This window comes from Vidua chalybeata, chromosome 9 (assembly GCF_026979565.1).
Source record: "Vidua chalybeata isolate OUT-0048 chromosome 9, bVidCha1 merged haplotype, whole genome shotgun sequence".
NCBI lineage: Eukaryota > Metazoa > Chordata > Aves > Passeriformes > Viduidae > Vidua > Vidua chalybeata.
Window position 1 is genome coordinate 10,748,877 of NC_071538.1, and position 20,802 is coordinate 10,769,678.

General features: G+C 39.5%; 2 protein-coding genes across 6 annotated transcripts in view; both read left to right on the top strand.

Moving 5' to 3' along the window:
- Window positions 1–9,122, top strand: part of EPS15 (epidermal growth factor receptor pathway substrate 15) — a 47,653-nt gene extending 38,531 nt beyond the window's left edge. The window contains exons 21-26 of one of the 5 annotated variants that reach the window (XM_053950375.1): window positions 477–546; window positions 1,736–1,812; window positions 2,308–2,470; window positions 5,178–5,356; window positions 5,929–5,965; window positions 7,205–7,297. In XM_053950375.1, the coding sequence (XP_053806350.1) occupies window positions 477–546; window positions 1,736–1,812; window positions 2,308–2,470; window positions 5,178–5,356; window positions 5,929–5,965; window positions 7,205–7,215 (537 nt within the window). In that variant the 3' untranslated portion in view covers window positions 7,216–7,297. Of the gene's footprint in view, window positions 1–476; window positions 547–1,735; window positions 1,813–2,307; window positions 2,471–2,619; window positions 2,811–5,177; window positions 5,357–5,928; window positions 5,966–7,204 lie in introns of those variants that run through there. The other 4 variants (XM_053950373.1, XM_053950374.1, XM_053950377.1 and 1 more) reach the window with 4 other exon arrangements.
- A 3,318-nt stretch (window positions 9,123–12,440) lies between these two features.
- Window positions 12,441–20,802, top strand: part of TTC39A (tetratricopeptide repeat domain 39A) — a 42,926-nt gene continuing 34,564 nt past the window's right edge. Inside the window, exon 1 of the mRNA XM_053950932.1 lies at window positions 12,441–12,786. Coding sequence (XP_053806907.1) covers window positions 12,752–12,786 — 35 coding nt within the window. The 5' untranslated portion in view covers window positions 12,441–12,751. The remainder of the gene's footprint in view (window positions 12,787–20,802) is intronic.

Sequence of the window (20,802 nt, forward strand, 5' to 3'; positions counted from 1 at the left end):
AGTCCAAACAAATTAAAAAACAGGGAGGTCAGAGCTGTGGTGTGGGATTAGCAGCGGATTCTTGAAATCTGTACTTCAGAATTGAAGTTATGCATTCACTCTAAATGCTTTACCACACCTCTCTGGAGTGCTGAAATCTTAGATCTCCTTGAAGATGGCTCTGGTTGTAGAAATCTGAGACCAAAATGAGCAGTAGATATTCTTGAGACCAAAATGAGCAGTAGAGTAGTAATATGTTGCATTAGCTGTTACCAAGTACATTGCACATATTGTACCTTTTTTCCATCCTGTCTAAGTATTAATCAAAACAGAGAGGAAAAGTTTCTATTAATAGGCTTGTTTACTGATGCTGATAAAAGCTATTTCCAGAATCTGTTATCTTACAGCTTCTAAACTAAAATAATGACTGTATTCTTAGATTGAAGAATCTTTTAAGCTGAAAACAAATTTCCCTCCAAAGGAATTTTTTATTTTAGACAGAGATATCAAAGAAGAATGACCCTTTTGCTCCTGGTGGAACCACTGTCACTACATCAAATGATCTAGGTAAAAGTAGATTGTACATATCAAGCTTCTTGGGTTTTATTTTTGCTTTTACTTGCTTTTGTTTCTAGTCTTATAACTGAATTTGCAACAGAGCGTTATAGGGATTTCCCATGTTTTCTGAATTTTCCCAAAAAGTGTGACATAAGGTGCCTGTTTTCAGGGGGGAAATTTGTAACCCAAAATTGACTGTCTTTGTAGTGTGTTTCACTGAAGACTGATTCCACAAAAACTGTTCCTCTGCTTTACTAAAACTGGGACAGTATCCTGCTCTAAGTGTTTCGATTATTTGGATGGTTTGTACTGCTTCCCATTAGGGGTTTTTCCAGAGATTTCATGTTACTGTCTGAGTAGCATCAGGATAGCTCTGCACCATGAGAGCAGATGTGGAATACAGTAACTCATCCACTGAGATTTTTTTTACTGCTCAAGTTTAGTCCTTCTGTGACCCTCTCTCGTCTGAGGGCTAAAGACAATTCAGGGAAGGCTCTTAACTCCTGTTTTCCTAAACTGCACTGACAAGTGATAACCCAAAACAGGAATCTATGTGTGATTTTGTATTGTAAACCTGTTCATTTTAGTTGTAGGGACAAAATGGTGGTTTTTAGAGATGTAGAAGTGAGTATGGCACTTCCTGCTCTACCGTACAGTAGCAGCTTTCACATATTTTAGGCACATAAGAATGAAAAGGTACTGTTGAATTAGACTAGGATGATACAAGGTTCAGGTACTTGATTCCACAAGTGGGTCTTCAGTCAGGAAAGAGCTCTGGTTCATGTTCATATATATATATATACATATACATTTATATATATATATGTCTGTATATGTATGGGTGTATGCACACAAAAAGACACCTCTGTGTGTATACATACATGTATCTCAGTAGAACATTTCCAGTAGTATGGTTATTTGATACTTTCAGTGGAATTTAATATGTTTTTAATGTAGGAAAACATACCAGTATTTCTTTTGAATTACTTCCTGTTCAGGAGATTTATTGTTCTTAATTGGAAGTTGACACTTACTTAAAACTTGGAGTGCTCACCTCATAAAATACTTCACTTGAATTAGTTTATGTTGCAAAAAGTGTAGTAGTTGGTATGTAGTAATAATGGTAGTAGGAATTTTTCTTTTCAGTCTTTTATATTTAAATTTAATCTTATTCTTGGCTTGATTTGTGTGTATTTAGCTACAGACCCCTTTGCCTCCCTGTTTGGAAGTGAATCCTTTGAAGGTGGCTTTGCTGACTTCAGCACACTGTCAAAGGTAATATGAAGCTGCTGCTACTCACAGAAAATGCATGAAACTGCAGTGACAAGGCAAAGCTTACTCAGTTTCATTACAGTTTTGCCACTACTAAACATTTATAATGTCTGATTTGCTTGAAAAAGAGGTCTTGATAGCAAATTGTCCTGAAATTCTGTGAAGAATGCAGTGTAATCATTTTGGCTTGATAAGTACTTTCTCTCTATTTCCAGTGATACTATAATTGATTTATTTAAATTTGCTGATTTTAGCAGCAAAAGTATTTCTTTTACATGTTTAACTGCTTTCAATTTTATAGTGTTGTACACAGTAACCATTCCTGATTTTTCTTTCTGTTCAATCTTCTGGAGTATGTGGATATGTGTAAAAACAAACAAAAGTCTTTTCTTTAGTCTTAGTCCAAACTTTGAGTTCTGATTCAATACTGTATTATTGAAGAGAATGTCTGGTAGCACTGCACTGAAAACATGTGTGTTGCTGTTTTGTTTTTTGAAGGCCAACAATGAGGATCCCTTTAGCTCTTCCACATCAGGTTCTGCCAGCAGTGTCACCATAACTAAAAACTTGTTTGAGGAAGCACCAGCTAAAAATGAGGATGTTCCTCCTGCACTGCCCCCTAAGACAGGAACTCCCACCAGGCCCTGTCCACCCCCACCTGGTAAGAGCTGACAGAGCTGTGGTCACAGTCAGCTGCTTCCTGTTGGCAGAGGGACAGGAATCATGAGGGGAGGGTAAAGGGTCTGAATTTAAAATGAATGAGCAAGATGTGAAACAAGTCCATTCCTGATCTGTTGGTCGTTCCCTCAGAGTTAAGTTTTGCATGGTGTTTGTGATCAGAGTTTGAAGACACAAAGGATTTAGAAAACAGGAAAGAAGACTTGTTACAAGTGTGTGCAAGAACAGAGCATAGCTGCAAATTAAATGGTTGCTAATGTACTACACTGTGAATCTTAAATTAAATTATGCTTAAAGTGAGAATTTAGTGTGCTTTATACATTGCAAACACAGATGGGTTTAATGCAAAATGAACTAAATAGGGTTAAAGAACTGGCTTAGGTTTTCAGGTTAACTTTTTCTAGGTGGCCTTGCCAGAGGTCTGTAGCAGTAATAGTAACAAACCCAAGTTCCCTGGGCTGTTTTCTCCTCAGTGATAGAGGAGTTTCTGGGATGTTCCATGGCACAAACCACTCTGCTTTCCAGAAAAGGCCATGATTATCATGCATAACAACACCTTCTTGTGCTTGCAACAGGACCATATTACAACAGGCTCCTCACTCTCAATTTGTTTTTGCAAACATAGAAAAATACATTTCTAGTATTCCTTTAAAAATTTCTGTCCTCTGTTTCATTGTCTTTAAAAACTCTACTGCATCATTTGTTTCACTGTTACACTATGTGGATGAGTCTTAAGGTGTTTTGAGAAACTGGCATGAAACTTAAACGTGTATTCATCTTTTCCTGAAAAGAAGGGGAGAACAGTAGATACAGGAGTGCTCATACTGAAGTTTAAACTCAGCTGTTTAGTTTCTAATGTTGATGTGAGATCTGGTTCATGCTAATGCCCTGCAAACAATAATTTCCATTGTAAATAACATTAGAACAGCTGACATGGCAAGTGATGATAATTGGAATGTTTGATGTCAGTCCTTATTTAAACATAAAAAGGATTTCTGACTTGATTGTATGGGAGTGGCTGTGACTTGGTGCACTTTTGGAAGGCAAGCTTCTAGGGGTGGAGCAGCAGCAACCTTAGCAACAGATAATTAGGAAAAAATAGGTGGTTTTGATATGCACACTAAAAATGTGATTATCTTGATAGCCATTCCCAATTAATTATTTTCCTAATGGAAATAAAATCTGAGGTACTTAAGTGTAATTATTTCTAATTACTTCCTTGGTTTGATTTGAAACAATTGAATGCTTTTTCAAAGAAATACCCAAAAATCTATCTTTTAGTTCTTCTCTCTACTGGAAAGAGTATGTAGAAGTGTTGACTCTGAATTCTGTTGGTTCTCTAGATAAACACTGATATACACTCTCATTTCTTGATTTTGGGGAAGATTTGGTGATTGTGTATTTTATATTCTTACAATTATTAACCCTTCCCATGCAAAAATAAAATTCCCTGTTTGTCATTTAGAGATGCTTCTCCCACATTTTTTGAGAAACAGGCAGGCATTATTTGTGAGTGACAGAACTGTAAAATCACAGAATGGTTTGGGTTAGAAGAAACCTTTAAGATCATTCAGTTCCAAGCCCCTGCCACAGGCAGGAGCACCTTTCACTAGAGCAGGTTGCTCCAAGTCTCATCCAGCCTGGCCTTGAACATTTCCAGGGATGGGGCAGCACGATATCATCAGTGATACATGGATAGAACATCATCAGTGAGAGAGATGGCAGGGCTATCTGGGAAGTGTCTGAGTAAATCACATGTTTCCCAGGGGATGTTCTCCAAATCTCTAAATCATTGCCAGATGAGAATCTCTTTTCCTCTTACAAAGTAATTTTAGGCTAATTTTCAATAGTGATATGTGAAATAATAAGCACCTTTGTTCAATTCTGTAGTTTTAATCTGAAATGGAAACAGAAGCAAGTTTTAAAATACACCCACTGCAAGTGTGGAACCACTTGCAGAACCTGGTAGTAGAATTCAAGAAACTGCACTGAAACCTCTTGTGTAAACAGGAGCATACATAAGGGAGTGGAATTCAGCTCAGTTCTTCTTGGAAGTATTTGGGTTAATGTCCTCAACCATGTTGAAAGTGGACTGGGGTTAAGCTGAAAAAGAACCAACAAAAAAAGTGGGTGTTTGTCCCTGATTCTGCTTATTTGCATCTTCCTAGGCAAGAATTAACAAAACAGCTCAGCCTCTGATTGCTTGTTATCATAGTCCTTGTTTTAAACTGCAGAAATTCCTGGTCTTAGCACAGGGAGAGGACATTATAAATGTAATGTATTTCTGCTCTCTGAATAAAATTGTGTACACTTGATCCAAAGAAATAATAAAAGAGCCTTGCTGGAATAATTAAAGACAGTTGATAACCAGAAAACAATACTGTGCCGACAGAATAGGTGATCAAAACTGTTAGAAGTTCTCTTTCCAAAACAGTTAATTAATATACAGCTGTGTTCCTGACTCATTAACATAGATGTGTTCCTTTTTACCTCGTTACCCTTTCAGAAAGTGTGGGCTGTACCCTCATTTTTTAAACTGGCAACCCATCCTCTGAAACTACAGCTCCGCTAGTTTGTGGGAAGAGGTTGCATTCTAAGTAGCTTTTGAATGTTTTTTTTTTTTTTTTAACTAGTTTTGGCATGTTATTACCTGCTATCTTAAATTCATTTTAAATTCATTTTAATCTAAGGGAAAAGACCTATCAATCAAATAGACTCTTCTGATTCCTTTAAGTCCAGCGATCCATTTCAGCCTTTCCCCACCCCAGACATTCCCAAAGAACAAGAAGCAGATCTATTCTGTGATCCATTTGCTCCCACCAGCATCAGTAAAGAGGCTGACCCCAACAATTTTGCAAACTTCAGTACTGTGAGTAAACACTTTTTACATTTGTTTCAGTATAACGGCAGCTTTGAAATGTTCACACTGAAGTCTTCAGTCTAATTTAAATTATTAAAACATATCCCATGTACAAAAGGGATATTGCTTCTAGTTAAAACAGTGTTTACATTTAGTTTACAGCTGAGGCTCTCCTAAAACAAAATGCTGCGAAATGTTGTAGTTAATGTTTAAATTGCATTGGTTTTATGCCTCTTTTCATGGAGACCTCCTAGCTTTTAGAGGAGAGGGTTTCAAAAAATGTATATGTTCCAGGGATTATCCCTTTTATCAATTGTGTGCAGCAGATTAAAATTACAAATCTATAATAAGCACACTGTTAACTACCCAATTAAAAATAAACCAAAATGTGATTTTAATTTAACTGTCACTGAACTGTTTGGTCATAATTTTAATGTACTGAAATACTGATAAACAGCCTCATAACAGTGTATGTTAATGAAATATAATTTGATGAGTTTTGAATGGTTAGTAAATTCCAGATTTATGCACAGTGAAGTAAAATAGTAAGTGTCTCTTTATAACCAGAATTCATTTCATAGAAGTCGTGGTGTCCAAGCAGTAGAAGCAAATCTAAAGGTTTGTGCATGCCTATATATTACTTTTTTCTTTTGAGCTTTTGCAAGTAGAAGTTTTGAAAGGCATCATCTCACTTTCAAGCCTGTTAAATGCAATTTGCATTTACAGGATCTTGACCTCACTGCCCTTTCTGTTCAGGCCTAATAAGCTACATGCTTGTTTGAAGTAAACTAAGGATTGTCAGGCTCTCAAAGCAGACTTGCACTGGTTGGTGTGTCTTTGGAGCATGGTAACTTCTGAAATGTGGTTATCCATCTGCAGTAGTTAGGGAGGAGTGGCAAAAATGTTTATAAACTTTGTGAAAGAAATAGTATTATTTTCCAATACTGGAAAAAACATTATTTTCCAATTACTGAAAATACTGAGTGCATATGGAGAAAACTTCTGCTTTTGTTTCCCAAAGAAGCAGCTCAAAGCAGAGTTTCTAACTTCTAACCCTTTCAGTTAATGCAGGGACATCTGTGAGGACAGGGGCTTCACCTACCTCTTAATTTTTCTGCATGTTTGCTAGGAAGAAACTTTAGCATAATCTTTTGTATTTTATTTAAGATAATAGCCTTACTTCCTACCAGCTCTCTCTGATTTATAATCATTGTACCAGAGGTATTTAGTTCACAATCAGTTCTCATCAATATACATGGAAATAATCTGTTCTTTTTTTCCCCTCTCATGTCATGCTTTCTCTTTATTACTACCAGCCTTCTAAGTCTACAGTTACCCTTATAATTTTGCTGCTTCTTGGCAGCAATATTTGTCATCTACACATTCAGAAACAGTCTACAGCTAAATTTCTGCAGTCATTTTCACCTGGAAAAGTCATCCCTAATGAAAGCAGGATAAATCAGGGTGGCCTACAGCATGAATAGGAGTGTGCTTTGCAAAATGTTCTCCTGATTTATTCAAAGTTTTTCTTCTATGGACTGGTATTTATCCAAAATAAAACTGTATTTAAATTACAGCACTTTCTGCTCAGTAACATTTTTGAAACTTAAGACTGAAATTTGAAACATGGCATATTTCATTAAAATACATCAGTTTGATGGCTTCAGTGAACTTCTTAGTAGTTAAACCTTAGACTAAGCCAATTTGTCTATTACAACTACAAACCAAGTAATATTTGATATTGACTAGAATGTGTACAATTATTGAAAAAATAATTGTCCCTAAAACTGAGTGTTTGGACAGTAATCGTTCTCACTGTATTATTAATCTGTTTTATTTTGTCTTTTAAACTTGCAGTATTCTACTGAGGAAGACATGATTGAATGGGCTAAGAGAGAAAGTGAGAGAGAAGAAAAAGAAAGATTGGCAAGACTAAAACAGCAAGAGCAAGAAGACTTGGAACTGGCTATTGCACTCAGTAAATCTGAAATATCAGAAGCATGAAGTTTAGAATAAGATTTTATCTGACGTAAACTGTTTTGTCCATTTTCCTGAGTACCTAGCCTATTTAAATGTTAATCAGAAAATGCATATATACAAGAAACTATGAAAGGTTTTAAATTTCTGAAAGTGATGTGAATGTTTCTGCTAAATTTAATCCTTTTGGTTATTGTTTGAATAATTGTTAAGTTTAGCATTCAATTTCTCTCAAGTTTTCAGGAGACCAGCAAAGTACTTTTCCCAGCTGAAAGCAAATCAGTTTAAAATGCAGTTAGAGAGATTGGGGTTTGACTGTAATCTATCAGCAGTTGGTAATTGAGCATAAAGTAACACAGCAATTACTCTGTCATGGCTGACTGTCTCCCATCAAGCAGTTAGTCACTGGAAACCTTTTATCCTTCTGAAGGGGTTTTAGTAATGCCAGAGTTGGAGAGTGCTTTATTTTATATGTATGCATATAGATTCTTTTTCTCCTCGTTGAAGATTTTATGTTGGGTTTAACATAATCTTCATGAAGTCTCCATCAGAAAGAGTATGTCCTTGTGAAACCTTTATTGCTTTTCCTGCATGATCATAGGTTTTAAGACAGACTTGTTATTTTGTTTTATAAAGCAATTAAGCTGAAAATCCATGTGCATTTGCTGTTGGCTAAGGTGACTGGCAAGTTGTGAGACCCCACTGCTATTTGAGCCACTTTTGCCTGTGAAATATGCAGCTGAACTGGCAAGTTAATGAGTTCCATTTGAAATAGGATTGAAAATAGAAAGAAAAAACAGGTAGTCTGATTTCTATTTTTTTTAACCACAGTTGTTTTCTGTATATGTAATTTATTGAATGCCAACTGATAGTTGCACCTTAAACTGAATGATTTCTGAATGGTCACTGAGTCAGAGTAGGATTGATAGAATGTTAATGGAAATAACTTAATGAAAATAACTTATTGTTCATTTTGAATGAATTCTATTTGGAAAATCAGTTTCATTAAAATAATTCCAAAAACAATAATCTTGTGCCCTATCTAAGAAAAATGGATGGCAGCAGCATGAACATCTAGAAGGGTTTTTTTTTCTTGCACTTTTAACCTGTGGTATTTCTTTTGAGGAAATTGAAGTGTTTCAACACAAAGCACTGGGGCAAAGGGGGAGAACTCAGCCACGCTTCAGTATATTTAAGCTCTTCCCATTACCTGTCAATGCTGCTGTTGCATGAGTTTGAGGGTTTTCAATTTTTCAAGGAAAAAATGAGTAACCTGACTGGGATGGTTTTTGTTTTGCACTGGGAGATGAGCATTTAAACACCTGCTCAAAAAAAAGTAACTTAAAATTTTGCAAGTATTAAATAGTTATAACTTATCTTATACATCTTTGTAATGAGTGTACACTAATCTTGCAAATCATATGCTTAACTGGATTACATAGTTTCTTATCTTTTGTTAAAAATGTATACTCAGTGGACCAACACAATATTATATGTATATATTATATATATATTCCTGCTTTCCTTTATGGAATTTAAAGTTTTGAGTCATTTGATGTTACATTTCATGTTACTGACTCTGACTATAGGACTTTTACTCAGACTACCCACAAACCACTGCTGTGAGCTAAATGGCATTACTTTATGAAGTTTTAACTGTTTGTTTGTTTTTTTTTTTTTTTTTTAAACAACTCGTTCAGGTGGGATTAGCCTCTATTTATAGACTTCCCTTTTGTTTAAAAATTCTAACAATAGCCTGTAATTATGAAGAAATAAAGTTTAAGTACATAAATGTGAACTGTTGGCCTGTTTTTTCAAGAGGGTGCTGCGAGATGTAAAGCATTGTGTGAACGAATGCAGTGTGAGGTGTCCTGACTGTAGTCTGGTGTCTGTGGCCTTTGCCACCTGACACACCTGCCATGGGTCACCTTCACAGGAATAGGATCCAGTGGCAGAATTGTGTTGTCTTGTGTTATTTCCCCAGTAACTTCTCAACAGTTTCGTTTACCTACCTAAGTTTAAATTGGCTGTTTCAGAATTTGAATATTTAGCAAATTTATTACTTCAGTACTGGAGTGTTTTAGTTGTGCTTTAGCCTGAATCTTCAAAGTCATTGTGTGCAGGGGTGTGCAGCCTCACGTTTTTGTGTTTGCAATACTAACAGAATGGTAATTTAGATGATATTGGATTTAGATAAGAGAGATTAAGAGTGGGAAATAACATACTTGTTCAAAATATTGGCAACGAAAGTCCTGTGTTTTCTTGTTGTGGAATTCTGCATCATGTCAGTGAATACGCTTGATTTTTATTCCATTTTCCAATGAAGATTGGCTTTCAGATGCATTGTTTTTATAAGAAGACAGTGATTTTCCCTAATGAAAGATTTTTTTTTTTGATCTTTTGGGGTAGGTAGAGTGGAGTTTAGCTGCCCATGTTAGTGTTACTGAACTCTTGAATTCTCTGCAGAGTTGTGTTTGCAGGGACCTATTAGGCTTAAATTAGGAAAGGCGCAGAAGAGGAAGGGAGGGAAGACAGCATAATGTTATCCCAGAAAAGGTGGGAAGGAACTTGTAATTCATCAGCTGACAAGCCATCAGTCAGTAATATCCTGAAACAGAAGTCATTTTTATCCACAAGCTCTTTAAAGAAACAAGGAATAGCAAAACATACATCAATAACACCAGCTGCATTCCCATTCCTTGCTCAGGATACTTCAGAATTCCTGTGGTGCTAAAATTGAGACACCTGGAGCTGCCTGGACCTTAGATTTTAACCCCCAAAAAAGGACCATTAGTTTTTAGAGCAGTTGATCTGCTGATAGAGGGTGAAAATGCTGCATTGTTTGTATGTATGTTCAGGAGGTCAGGATGTTATTTCTGGTTATCTCTTGCTGATTTAATAAGTGAGTATGGACAAATCACTTAATGCGAAGCCATTTCCTGTTCTGTAAGTGCTAACAGGTCTCAAAGTTATTACGTAACTGCTCTAATCTGGAAAGACAATCTTGTGCAGAGTAGAAGAAATTTTATCCCGTTTTCCTTTTGTATCCTATAAATAGGAGCGATGTTACGAGGTGTTTTCTCTGTTGGTATAAGCAGCCAGTTGTAGTCCTATACAGGACTATACAAATAACTGGAAATAAATCAAGAATTTAACAGAAGTGCTGTTTTATACAAGATAATTGAGGGTTTGATTTGCTGGTAATACAGGGAGAAATTCTTGCCTTTGACTTCAGAGGTCTGTCCTGGTGAGAGATCCTGTAACACTGTCTGCAAATTGTCAGCTCTCGTAGGTTTTCATGTGCCAGACGCAGTCAGATCCACACAAACTGATTTTCCTGTGTGGCCAGAATTATTGTTTATTCTGTTGAGACAATGTAGCATTGAAATGTTTGTATTCAAAGCCAGAAGGTCTTTAGGATTGTTTTCCATAGAATGCAGTCTCTCCTGAGATGCTACATGAACAGGTGTGGTCACTTACACAGAAAAAAGTCATTTTAAAAGACTCAGTGGGTTTTTAGGTAAGATCCTTGTAAAATTTTTTTAACACTTACTGAAGCTCTGCTAATACGTCCTTATTTTTAAAATTAGGATCCTTGAGTTCCAAACAGTTCTGAGGATTTTTGAGTATGAATCTCATTTTGGACCCACAATTGGTAATCGCTTTTACTGAATAAATAATTCAATGGAGGTTCAAATCACTGACCCTGAATCCTGAAAACTACAGGTAAAGTGCTTGTTGAATGTTAAACTCATATATTTAAATTCTCTAATTTTCTGTAATACGCTATCCATTTAACTTAAAATATTTATTTTATTTTACTGTCAGATATTAAAAGCACAACTGTTCTCATTATACAATACTATGCTCAGGGGAGCAAATTTGTTCTTTTTTTAGCTTTTTCAACTTTGTTCCTACAACATATAATTCTAAAAGTTGTAAAAAGCAATTTAGAGTAAATTTTGGGGTGTTTAGTAATAAAATGTTCTTTAAGTTAGCTGTGACAGGCTACTGACAATGGGCTGAAGTGCAGAACTACACAGGAAGTCTGGCTTCATTGTGAACGCTGTGAGCTGGAATGCGTGAGCCTTCAGAAGTTCAGAAAATGGAATGTATGTAAACAGGTATTTTATGCTGGAAAACGTGGGCTTGCATTTGTACCAAAATAGCTCTTTTGGCAAAGAAAGCACGGGAAGGTGCTTGTCACAACTCTCTTTGCTGTCCCTCACTGAGCTAAAATGTTTGATTTAGTGGAGACAATCCTGACTTCTTGGCTGGTGTCAGAAGAGGGAATCATCCTTCAGTCATTGGATGTCTGCCTCTTCTCTTGGAGCACTGGAGCGTGAGCCCGTCCTGCCACCCACCCCTTGTTCCTCACGTCACGAGCCACATTGTCAGTGTGCAGCTAATAAATTCTTTCTTTTTTTAACCTTATACACCCACTGTTCCCGTTAATGTGCCCATTGTTTCTTTATGTCAACCCAGTCCTTCTGTTTGTCCTGCCACTCCCTCGGCCGTGTATACCTTTGCCTTCCTTTGCCTTGTTCATTTCCTTCCACAGGCTCCTTTCTTTTGTTAATCTCCTCTGAACTGTTATCCCTGTAACCCTGAAGCTGCGTGATTGATATAATTATAATATGATAATGGCCAAAGTAATGCAATTTTTTTTTTAGTATTGCATATTCTATTTGCAATTTCAGTGGGTTTGGTTTTCTTTAATGGAAGAGGCAAGTTAAAATTGTAAATATTTTGTTTATGAATTTTATGTTAATGAGCAAATTAAATAATTTAATTATTTAGATCTAATTATTTATTTATGTGATTTGGTAATAATTTGGTCCCTCTGATGTGTGGGCCCTGTGGGGTGTTACTCCTGTGCTACAACTCCCTGTGCTGGGGGTAGACGGCTGCACCCTGGCAAACCCTGCCTTGGCAGCAGGTGCAGAGTGCAGCTAACTGAAAACTTGGCGAAATATGAATTATGTTTTCCTCATGTTTTTTTCTCGAGAGGAATTAATGACTCTTTAATTCCAGCACACAGAAGCGATGCCCGCGCTCCTCTGGGCCGTTCCCGGTGCGGAGCGACACGGCCGGGTCCCGCCCGAGCGCTGCGGTGGGACCGTAACCTCGGGGCATCATCGCACTCCAGCCGGTCCCATCCCATTCCCATCCCCATTCCCATCTCCACCGCCGGCGGAGGGCGGGCGCTGCCGCAGCCGCTCACCTGCGGGGGCGGCCCCTCCGCCCGGCCCGGCCCGGCCCGGCCCTGCCCTGCCCGAACATGCGCCGAGGCTCCGGCTGCCGCCGCTCCACACACACCATGCGAGCTGGCTGCGGCGGCCGCCGGGGAGCAGCAGCAGCAGCAGCGCCAGTCGTGCCCGTCGCGCCCCCGCCCTCCCCTCAGCCGCTGCCCGTCGCGACGCCTCCATGGACGCCCAGCCGGCCGGCAGCACCGGCGCCCGGTACGCGGCTGGGGCGGGCCGGGGGGCCGGGCCGGGGGTCGCCGGGGGCAGCGCCGCCTCCGCCGGGCTCTGGGGATGCTCCGTCCCGGGCGGGAGGAGGGGCCGGGAGCGGCGGTCGCTGCGGCAGCCGGAGCGGAGGGTCGGGCCGCGGGACGGTGTCAGGGCGGTGGGGTTCCGAGCGCTGCAGCCGCTGAGGGCAGTTCGGGCCCCCGGGCTGACCCCGACGGGCACCGGGGGCTGGGACCGGAGCCGCCTGCGGCCCGTGGGCAGAGGCTGCCCAGGCCGGGACCGACTGACCGCACCGGGCCACCCCGCGGTCCGCTCTGGCCACCGGCCTGACCCAGCTGTGGGCGGGGGCTGTGCCCACCTGTGCCGGCTGAGCCGCCCCAGCGCAGCCACTGCGCGGGCACAAACTGGTTCTTGCACTTTGAGGGGGTTTTCTTTTTTCTTAGACAGGAGCATTAGCTTGAGCTAATTACACACCTGCGCAGAAGCCCTTCAGTAGTTATAGGCACACTGCCTTTGGGCTTCAAAGGATTGCTGAAGAGCGTGTGATGTCTGTGGAAGACCAGGTCCTTTTGCTTGAGGTCCTTTTGCAACACACCTTGACAGCGAAACGCTGACGTTCATTACCCTGTAACTCAATACCTTCTTGCTCACCCTCAAGAGGGAGCTGCAGGTGGATAACTTTCTCCATTCCAGGTGTGCACTCCCACTGCCCCTAAAATACATAAACTTCCATTGTGTGCGTGTGAGAGAGTTGTTTCTTCAAAAGCTGAATCAGTCTGCAAATAACATTCTTCCCCCATGATGACGGCGTGTTAAACTGTAGACATGGCTGCATTAAAGGTTAGCTTGTGGATTCTGTATTTGACATAAGACATTTATAATAATCTGCTTTATAATCTGTGCAGGAGTAGAAGCTTTTAAGAGTGCAGTTGTTGGAGAGGTTTGCTGCTTAGAAGAGTGATAATGGCTCTGTTCATAGTTCTTCATCAAGTGTTTGGAGCAGTGGTGTGCTCTCTCTCTGGCTGCACACTTTCCCTTTATCTTAAAGTTGAAAACAGCAAACATTTACCTGAGATTTTATTTCTGCTGAAGAAACCATAATGGGAAAAACCATTTCCTGAACTTTAGACTATATAAGCTGTACAATACTGCTCTTTTTTGGTGGCATTGATATTAATGTTAGAGTTATTACAAAGATCAGAGGAGGTGGTCTAGTGGCATTTAAAGCACAAAGTCCTGTGGGGTTTAAAAATCCAGAGTAATAGACTTGCTAATGATCAAAAATGACCTATTAGTATTTATATATATAACCCCTACCTGGAAGTACTCAAGGCTGGGTTGGATGGGGCTTTGAGCAACTTTGTGTAGTGGGAAGTGTCTGCCCACAGCACAGGTTTGGAATGAGATAATGTTCAAGGTCCTTTCCAGCCCTGTCAGTTCTATGATTCTGTGATTTTTAAGAGCTTTATATAATATTGTTGCCATGCTCTGTCTTGATAATTCTTTAACAGAAGGCCCAGCAATTTAAAAAATATTTTTTAACTCCAGGCTGGAAAGGTGGGTTGTGTGTTTGTAATAATGATGTTAAATGATACCATTAAATGACCTCCAGGTGCTGTGTTTGCACTGACAATAGCAGCAGGCTGAGGGACTGCAGTTGCATTGTGCTTCAGGAAGTGCTGAGCATGGGGAACAATGTGGGCAAAAATATTTAGAAGCAGGAGGGAGCTGGGTGAATTTTGCCAGGTTGAGCAAGTTCTCCTGAAAGTCCGTGTTACTGAAGCTGCTGGAGCTCTTGGTGCTGGCGCCTCATCGCCTTTCTGGAGCTCCATCTGCTGGAACCAGCTCTCCCATTCCAGGGTGACACTGCACTGGGATCTAAAGGGATTCAGATGTTTCCAGTACTGTGCTACAAAGTGTTGAAAAGCATATATCAGGATTTTGGCTAGTTTGTGGGAAAAGATTACTATTTCCTTATTGTAGTTCACATTTTACTTAAATCACTCCTTTAAAACCCCAGTGAAGCTCCCAAACAGTGTTTCCACAGATCTGAATTTGTGGTTTCTTTAGGTATCATGTATATTTTGGGAATAGATTGAGATTATCAGATCATAGGTGGATGAAAAGTGATCTAGTGGAATGATTGGAACTGAAAAGTAAACAGATATTTGAGCAGGGGTGATGAAAAATGACCTCCCATTTTAGAGATTTTCAGCTGTTGTCTTCAACTTGATAAGAAAACTTTCAGTCATCCTGTTGTGAAAAAACAATTGTCAGAAGAAAGTCTCAATCTCAGGATGGTCATTCAGGTATACTTGATTCAGTGGCTGAAGCCTCAGCTGTATGTCAAACAGAATGCAATACTGAACTTGGATGTCATTTTACATTTCTTTCTAACTAAATTTGCAATCCTGAACTGATGAAATCTTCTTACTGCATCTGCATTAAAGCTTTTACTTTTTACCAATCCTTGTTTCCTGTCAGAAAGGGAAAAATTGACAGAAAGATCCCAGATTAACTGAATCCAAGTTCAACATCAACCTTGCTTGTTTTGGTTTTCCTTTGTTTTTTCTCCTCAGGTAGTGTGCTTAGTTGTTTTTTGCACTCTGAAATGGAGATAAGAATAACTATTTTCTTCTTGAAGCCACTGTGCCAAAGAATAACTCTTCAAAAAGGCTTTGGCAATGCTGAGTGCCAAGACAACTTTCTACTGGTACTTCTTTTTCTGTTCTTGAGTATTGATTCAGTGGGCAGGTTCAAGAGAACTGTAAAGGTGTATTGAAGTGCTATGCTTGAATTTTTATTTAATTAGAGAGAAAATGGCATTGTTAGTGATCAATGTGCTGTGAAGTATGCTTTGCAGATGACTTCTGAAGAATTAACTCAGGCTGGGGGAAGCTCTCAGGGAAACATAATCTGTAATGTCATGTAAAGCAATGATTAAAGGCAAAGCAGCAATCCCCTATTTGCTCAAGTATTTTGTGTCATTCCTATATATTATTTCTATTGGAGCATAAGATACTGTTCAGCAGTTCAATGATTAAAGAAAAGCATGATTTTTTTTTTAAGTTGCAACAAAATATGTTACAGAGTAATTTATTTTGAAAAGACTTTGCTTAGATTTAATGAAACAGAAAAACCAAACCCAACCAAATGAAATAAAACCAAACAAAGAAGCATTTCAACTCACATGAAGTACTGCAGGAAAATGCTTTTTGGGCCAGAATGTGTATTTCATCCCTTATACATTGGTCACCACACTGAAGTCTGAAAGAAGTGAAGTCAGCATAAACAAGTACAAACAGACATGCCCAGGTAACTCTCTTGTTACCTACCCAGCCTTTTTCACTGCTGGGAAGTGCAAAATCCAGCCAACAGGGGGAATTGCCTGACTTCCCTCCCTAAATTTTCACCCAGTCTGATTTCAGAATATTACAGACTACTCAGAATAATACAGATCTCTACCATGACCTTGCAGTCCTTAGGAAAATCAGATCTCACAGATTTTGTCTGGCTTCTTACCATGAACATGGCAGAGTGAGTTTGCAATATGCTTCATGCTTTACTTGTTTGTTTGCTGGGTACCTAAATGTGCTCAATACCATTGCATGACAGTGGTCTAGTGCAGCTCTTGCTGATTTATTTTTTCTCATTTGTTTTGGTGAGACGAGAATTAGACCTTTAAAAATTGAGAGTAACTATGTCAGAAGTGTAGACCAGAGGTCAGGTGTCAGAAGGTGGAACAGAGGCAGTAAAACTGAAAAGTCAGAGCACTTGGAAAAAAGAGCAAGTGGGTATTATAAGGTTGTCTAAAAACCCTTAAAAAGCCCAAAAGGAATTATATCAATCACATGTGACCTTCAAAGTGACAAAGATTGTAGATCATCTGAATTTAAAAAGAAGAGCTATTAAAGCTTGCTAAACATTACTGTGGTGTGATTTATGATGAATATTTACTCCTAATTGCAGCAATCCTGTTAATTTCTGTAATGCTGAATATATTTGTTTTATTTCAGTGTTGATCCTGTGTGAGGTAACTTTTTCTTTGTACATTCCAATAGATCAGTGCTGTTGCAGGATGTTTGGGCTTATTTTTGTAATATGCCAGACTACATTGTGTGTCTTTTTATATATTTTCATTCTGTCTGATGCAGGCAGTTCTGCTGACTGGGAGTGCTCACCCACAGTGGTGCATTTCGCCCTCTGAGCAGTCATGGCAGCACAACAAGGAAAGGGAACAGTAGAAATGACACCACTACATTTTGTTTGTCTGAAGAAACCTATCTTAATGAATTTATTGCATTGTTTGCCCATTCAAATACAGGATGAGAACTGTGAGCCTAATGCAAACTAGATCCTGCTTGGTCCAAGTTAAACATGGTGGGACCAAGGGCAGAACATGAGTCTGCCAGTTCCCTGGTCTTTGTGCTGCTCACTGGACTGCTTTGCCACAACCTTTTGATTTGTGAGCCTTTGCTGGAACAGAAGGGCTTTCTAAAAGACCTTTGACATTGCTGAGGCATCAATAACTCAGTGATTTGAGAGCTGAATTAACCTCAAAAATAAATGGTGTCATACTCCATGTACAACTTGAAGTACTATGAATTCCAGAATTGAATCACTGTTGTGTCTCTATGCAGAATATTTGGAGAACATGAATATTGAAACCTTTCCAGTTGCTTTGTTGTTGAAGTAATGGCATTTCTGCAGCACTGAGGAGACTTAGACATGGGCCAGAAAAGTGTTCAAGAACACAGAAAGATAAGTGCTGAGGTATTAACAGCTTGGCACATAGAACTGGAAGGGATATGGAAGAATTAATTTTCTTGCATTAGCTTATTTGCTTTTGAATTATGAAGATATTTCTGTATTGTCTGAAAATGGAATAGTAACAAATTATTGTGAGAACTGCTTATTTGTTCTTTTCATCCAAGATTATTTCTGATCTCATGTGGGTTTGGAAATGCTTGCAGAAGAAAAGAATTCTTCCCAAGTGATGTGCTTTTTGTTTTCTTTGAATGTAGAGATTTTTTTCAGGCTCACAACTTCTAGTGCAGTGTTGCACAAGGAAGTCAATGATTTAAAAAAGTAGTAATGGACTTAGGAATGATGTGGAGAACTGGAAAAGGCTTAAGGAAGTAACCCCAGGTGTACCCTGGTATCTCCTAATGTCCCTGTGATTATCCAGTGGAACAGAAAATGGTGTCATGGCAAGAATCTCCATATTTTTATGTATTTCTGAAAACAGGCAGTGGGAAGGACATCCTGGTGTCAATGAGGATACCATGGGGTGTGAACTGCTGACCCTTTGCACGAAAAGGGCACAGGGAGGAACACTTGGGGACACAGCAGGGGCTGAAGACCCCCAGACTTTTTCCTATTTAGACGATGAGGGTTTAAAAGCCCCAGGGGTTCCATTGTTCCAAGTCCGTCCTCGGAGGCACCAGCTCAAGCTGTTATTTTGTTACTGCACCAAGATGAAATAATTTTAAGGATTGGGACATCTGAGACTGTTATGGGAAATTGGAGGTCAAGCCTGTCTCACTGTGTGATGTGCAGCTGTGAAGGGGTTTGGTCCCAGCTCAGGTGATGGGAGTGTGACTGCCAGTGGCTCCTGGATGGTCAGACAGGGAAGTTTCCTTAACACTGAAATGGAGGCCTTTGAAATGTGCTTTGGGAGGCTCCTCACATCTGTGAATGGTTGAAATGTTAGCACTGGTGAAGCTTAAATGGTGTTTGGTTCTTTGTATTTTATTCTCCTCCTCTAAGTGAAGTTACCCACGCAACTGCAACTGACTTATGCAGATAAGGTAGATTTGGCAGAGAAATGCATCCATCGGATTTAACTTGCTTTTAATGTTTCACAGTACTGAAGGAGCTCTTGAATTACTATTAAAAGCATTACTACAAAGGCACAAACCTCAGACTTACCTTTCTTTTTAAAGTTCTGATAATTACTGAGGCTGAGGATTTTAGCATTTTGCACAATATAAGGTTCAAGATGCTTTTGTTATTGAAGAAATGCGTAAAACCCAGTGACAAATCACAAAGCTTATGCACTGCAAACTCGTAGTTAGAAACCAGTCAATGTCATATACACAGTGAAATAAAATTATGCATAAACATGGTAACACCCATGCTCAAAAATCATGTGCCTCTTTCCTTTTGATAATGGTAAACACAATATTTTTTTAATATGCTTTACTGTTCATTAATATTCCAGATTTTGGTTTTGCTTATTTCTGCTTATTCATTTTGTTTGATATTGCTGTTGACATAGAAGGGATCTGGTGCTTAAGTAAAAGGGGCATTACCTGGAATATTCCAAGGAGCTGTGTTTCCAGCTAGAGACAATGGGGATGCAGTGGAGTAAGGAGAGCAGTTCTTGCTGCAACTACCAGGATATGCTGTGGTTGTGATTTGTGAAGCAACCCCACTCGTGGTCCCTGGGGCAGAAAACAACAATTCCAAGAATAACAAAACCACAAGAAGAACCATATGACTGTCCTTGCAAAACCTGCTGCCCAAAAGCAAGAAAGGAAAGAACCTTGAAAAAAACAGCGGGGAAATGGCCTAAATGTGGAAATATTTCAGATCTGAGTTTTTACATTTATTTTCTTTAGTTAAAAGAAAACATACATATATGTGGGGGAGGAGAGGTTGCATACTGAAGGTTGTCTGAGCATATAGTTGTTTCTAGAGCAGTGGTATTCAAATAAAAACCTGCCAAATCAAGTCTTGAAGAACTTGGCCAAGACAGCCAGAGCCTTCACCATATTTGAGGACTATCTGGAGAATACAGCATTAATTAGAAATTCTCAGCTAGTGAGAATGATGAAAAACCATTTCAGAGTAGCCCGTGATTCTGCCATGGAGCCAGACAGTTAATTTTCAGTTGTAACCAGTAGTTATTCCCAACTAGGGGAAAAAAAACAGTAATGTCTTTTATCTCCTGCTGTGGTCTAGGTACCCAATGCTGTTAGGAACATGTAATGGGGTCATTATTGAGGCAGCCTGTGGATCTGTTACAGTAATTTTTGTTCCAAATGCAGCACAGGCTTTTCTGTACAGGATGCCATAAAACCAGCAAGAGATTTAATCAGGTATGTTAATAGATTCAGAGTATCTTCCTGGAATTGTCCTTTGCTGGTTTATCATTCTTGGGTCTTCCTTCTGCAGTGTATGTCTTCATTATTGGTACTGCTTTGGGTAATCTAGCAAACAGATAATTTCTGCCATTAGATGCTCTTGGAGAAACTAATTTATGTAAGTAGATCATGGCTGATCAACTTCCACAGTCCAGCTCTCATAATGAGTGGAAGGACTGGTAATGCTGCTTGTAGTTGTGTACAGGGCTGGTACAGCTGATGTGCCAGCGAAGCAGTTCAGGGGAATTCACTGTTTCATTTTGGGCAAAATCAGCCAGATGCACTCACTCCACTGATTAAATTGTTAGTGCCAACTCACCTCATTTTCCATGGCATTTAAGAGAGATTGTTACAAAGAGCGTGTAAAGTCTCAGTTCCTCCCAAAGGTACAAGAACTAACAAGAAGCAGCAGTTTGGCTGCTGGATTGGAGCCTGTTTTGTGGAGAATCCTTGCTGGGAAGAAGCACTTGCTTGTGTCTCTCGCCTGCGTGGTTCTCACATTTGCAGCAATTACTGCCTGAGAGCCGCCTGTCAGCTGCTCTCGTTTGGCTCTCCCTTCTGGTTCGCAGCTTTCTGATGTGGGCCACTGCCACATGCAGTAATTCTTGTTGTTTCAGGTCTGTAATTACAAGGGTATTTGGCTTCTGCCCGGTCTGGACAGGAGAAAAGGTGGCTGATGCTGCTGCTCATTCCAGACAGGTCTGTAGATCAGAGATAGGCTGGCAGCCGCCAGCTCCTCCTACATTAGAGGTATCCAGCTGCATTTGGATCCAGTGGCACATGAACCTGGCGTGCCACGGGCTGGCTTCCGACTCGCTGGTTTGTAGGATGTGGCCGGTGAATTAGCGATGCTCCTGTT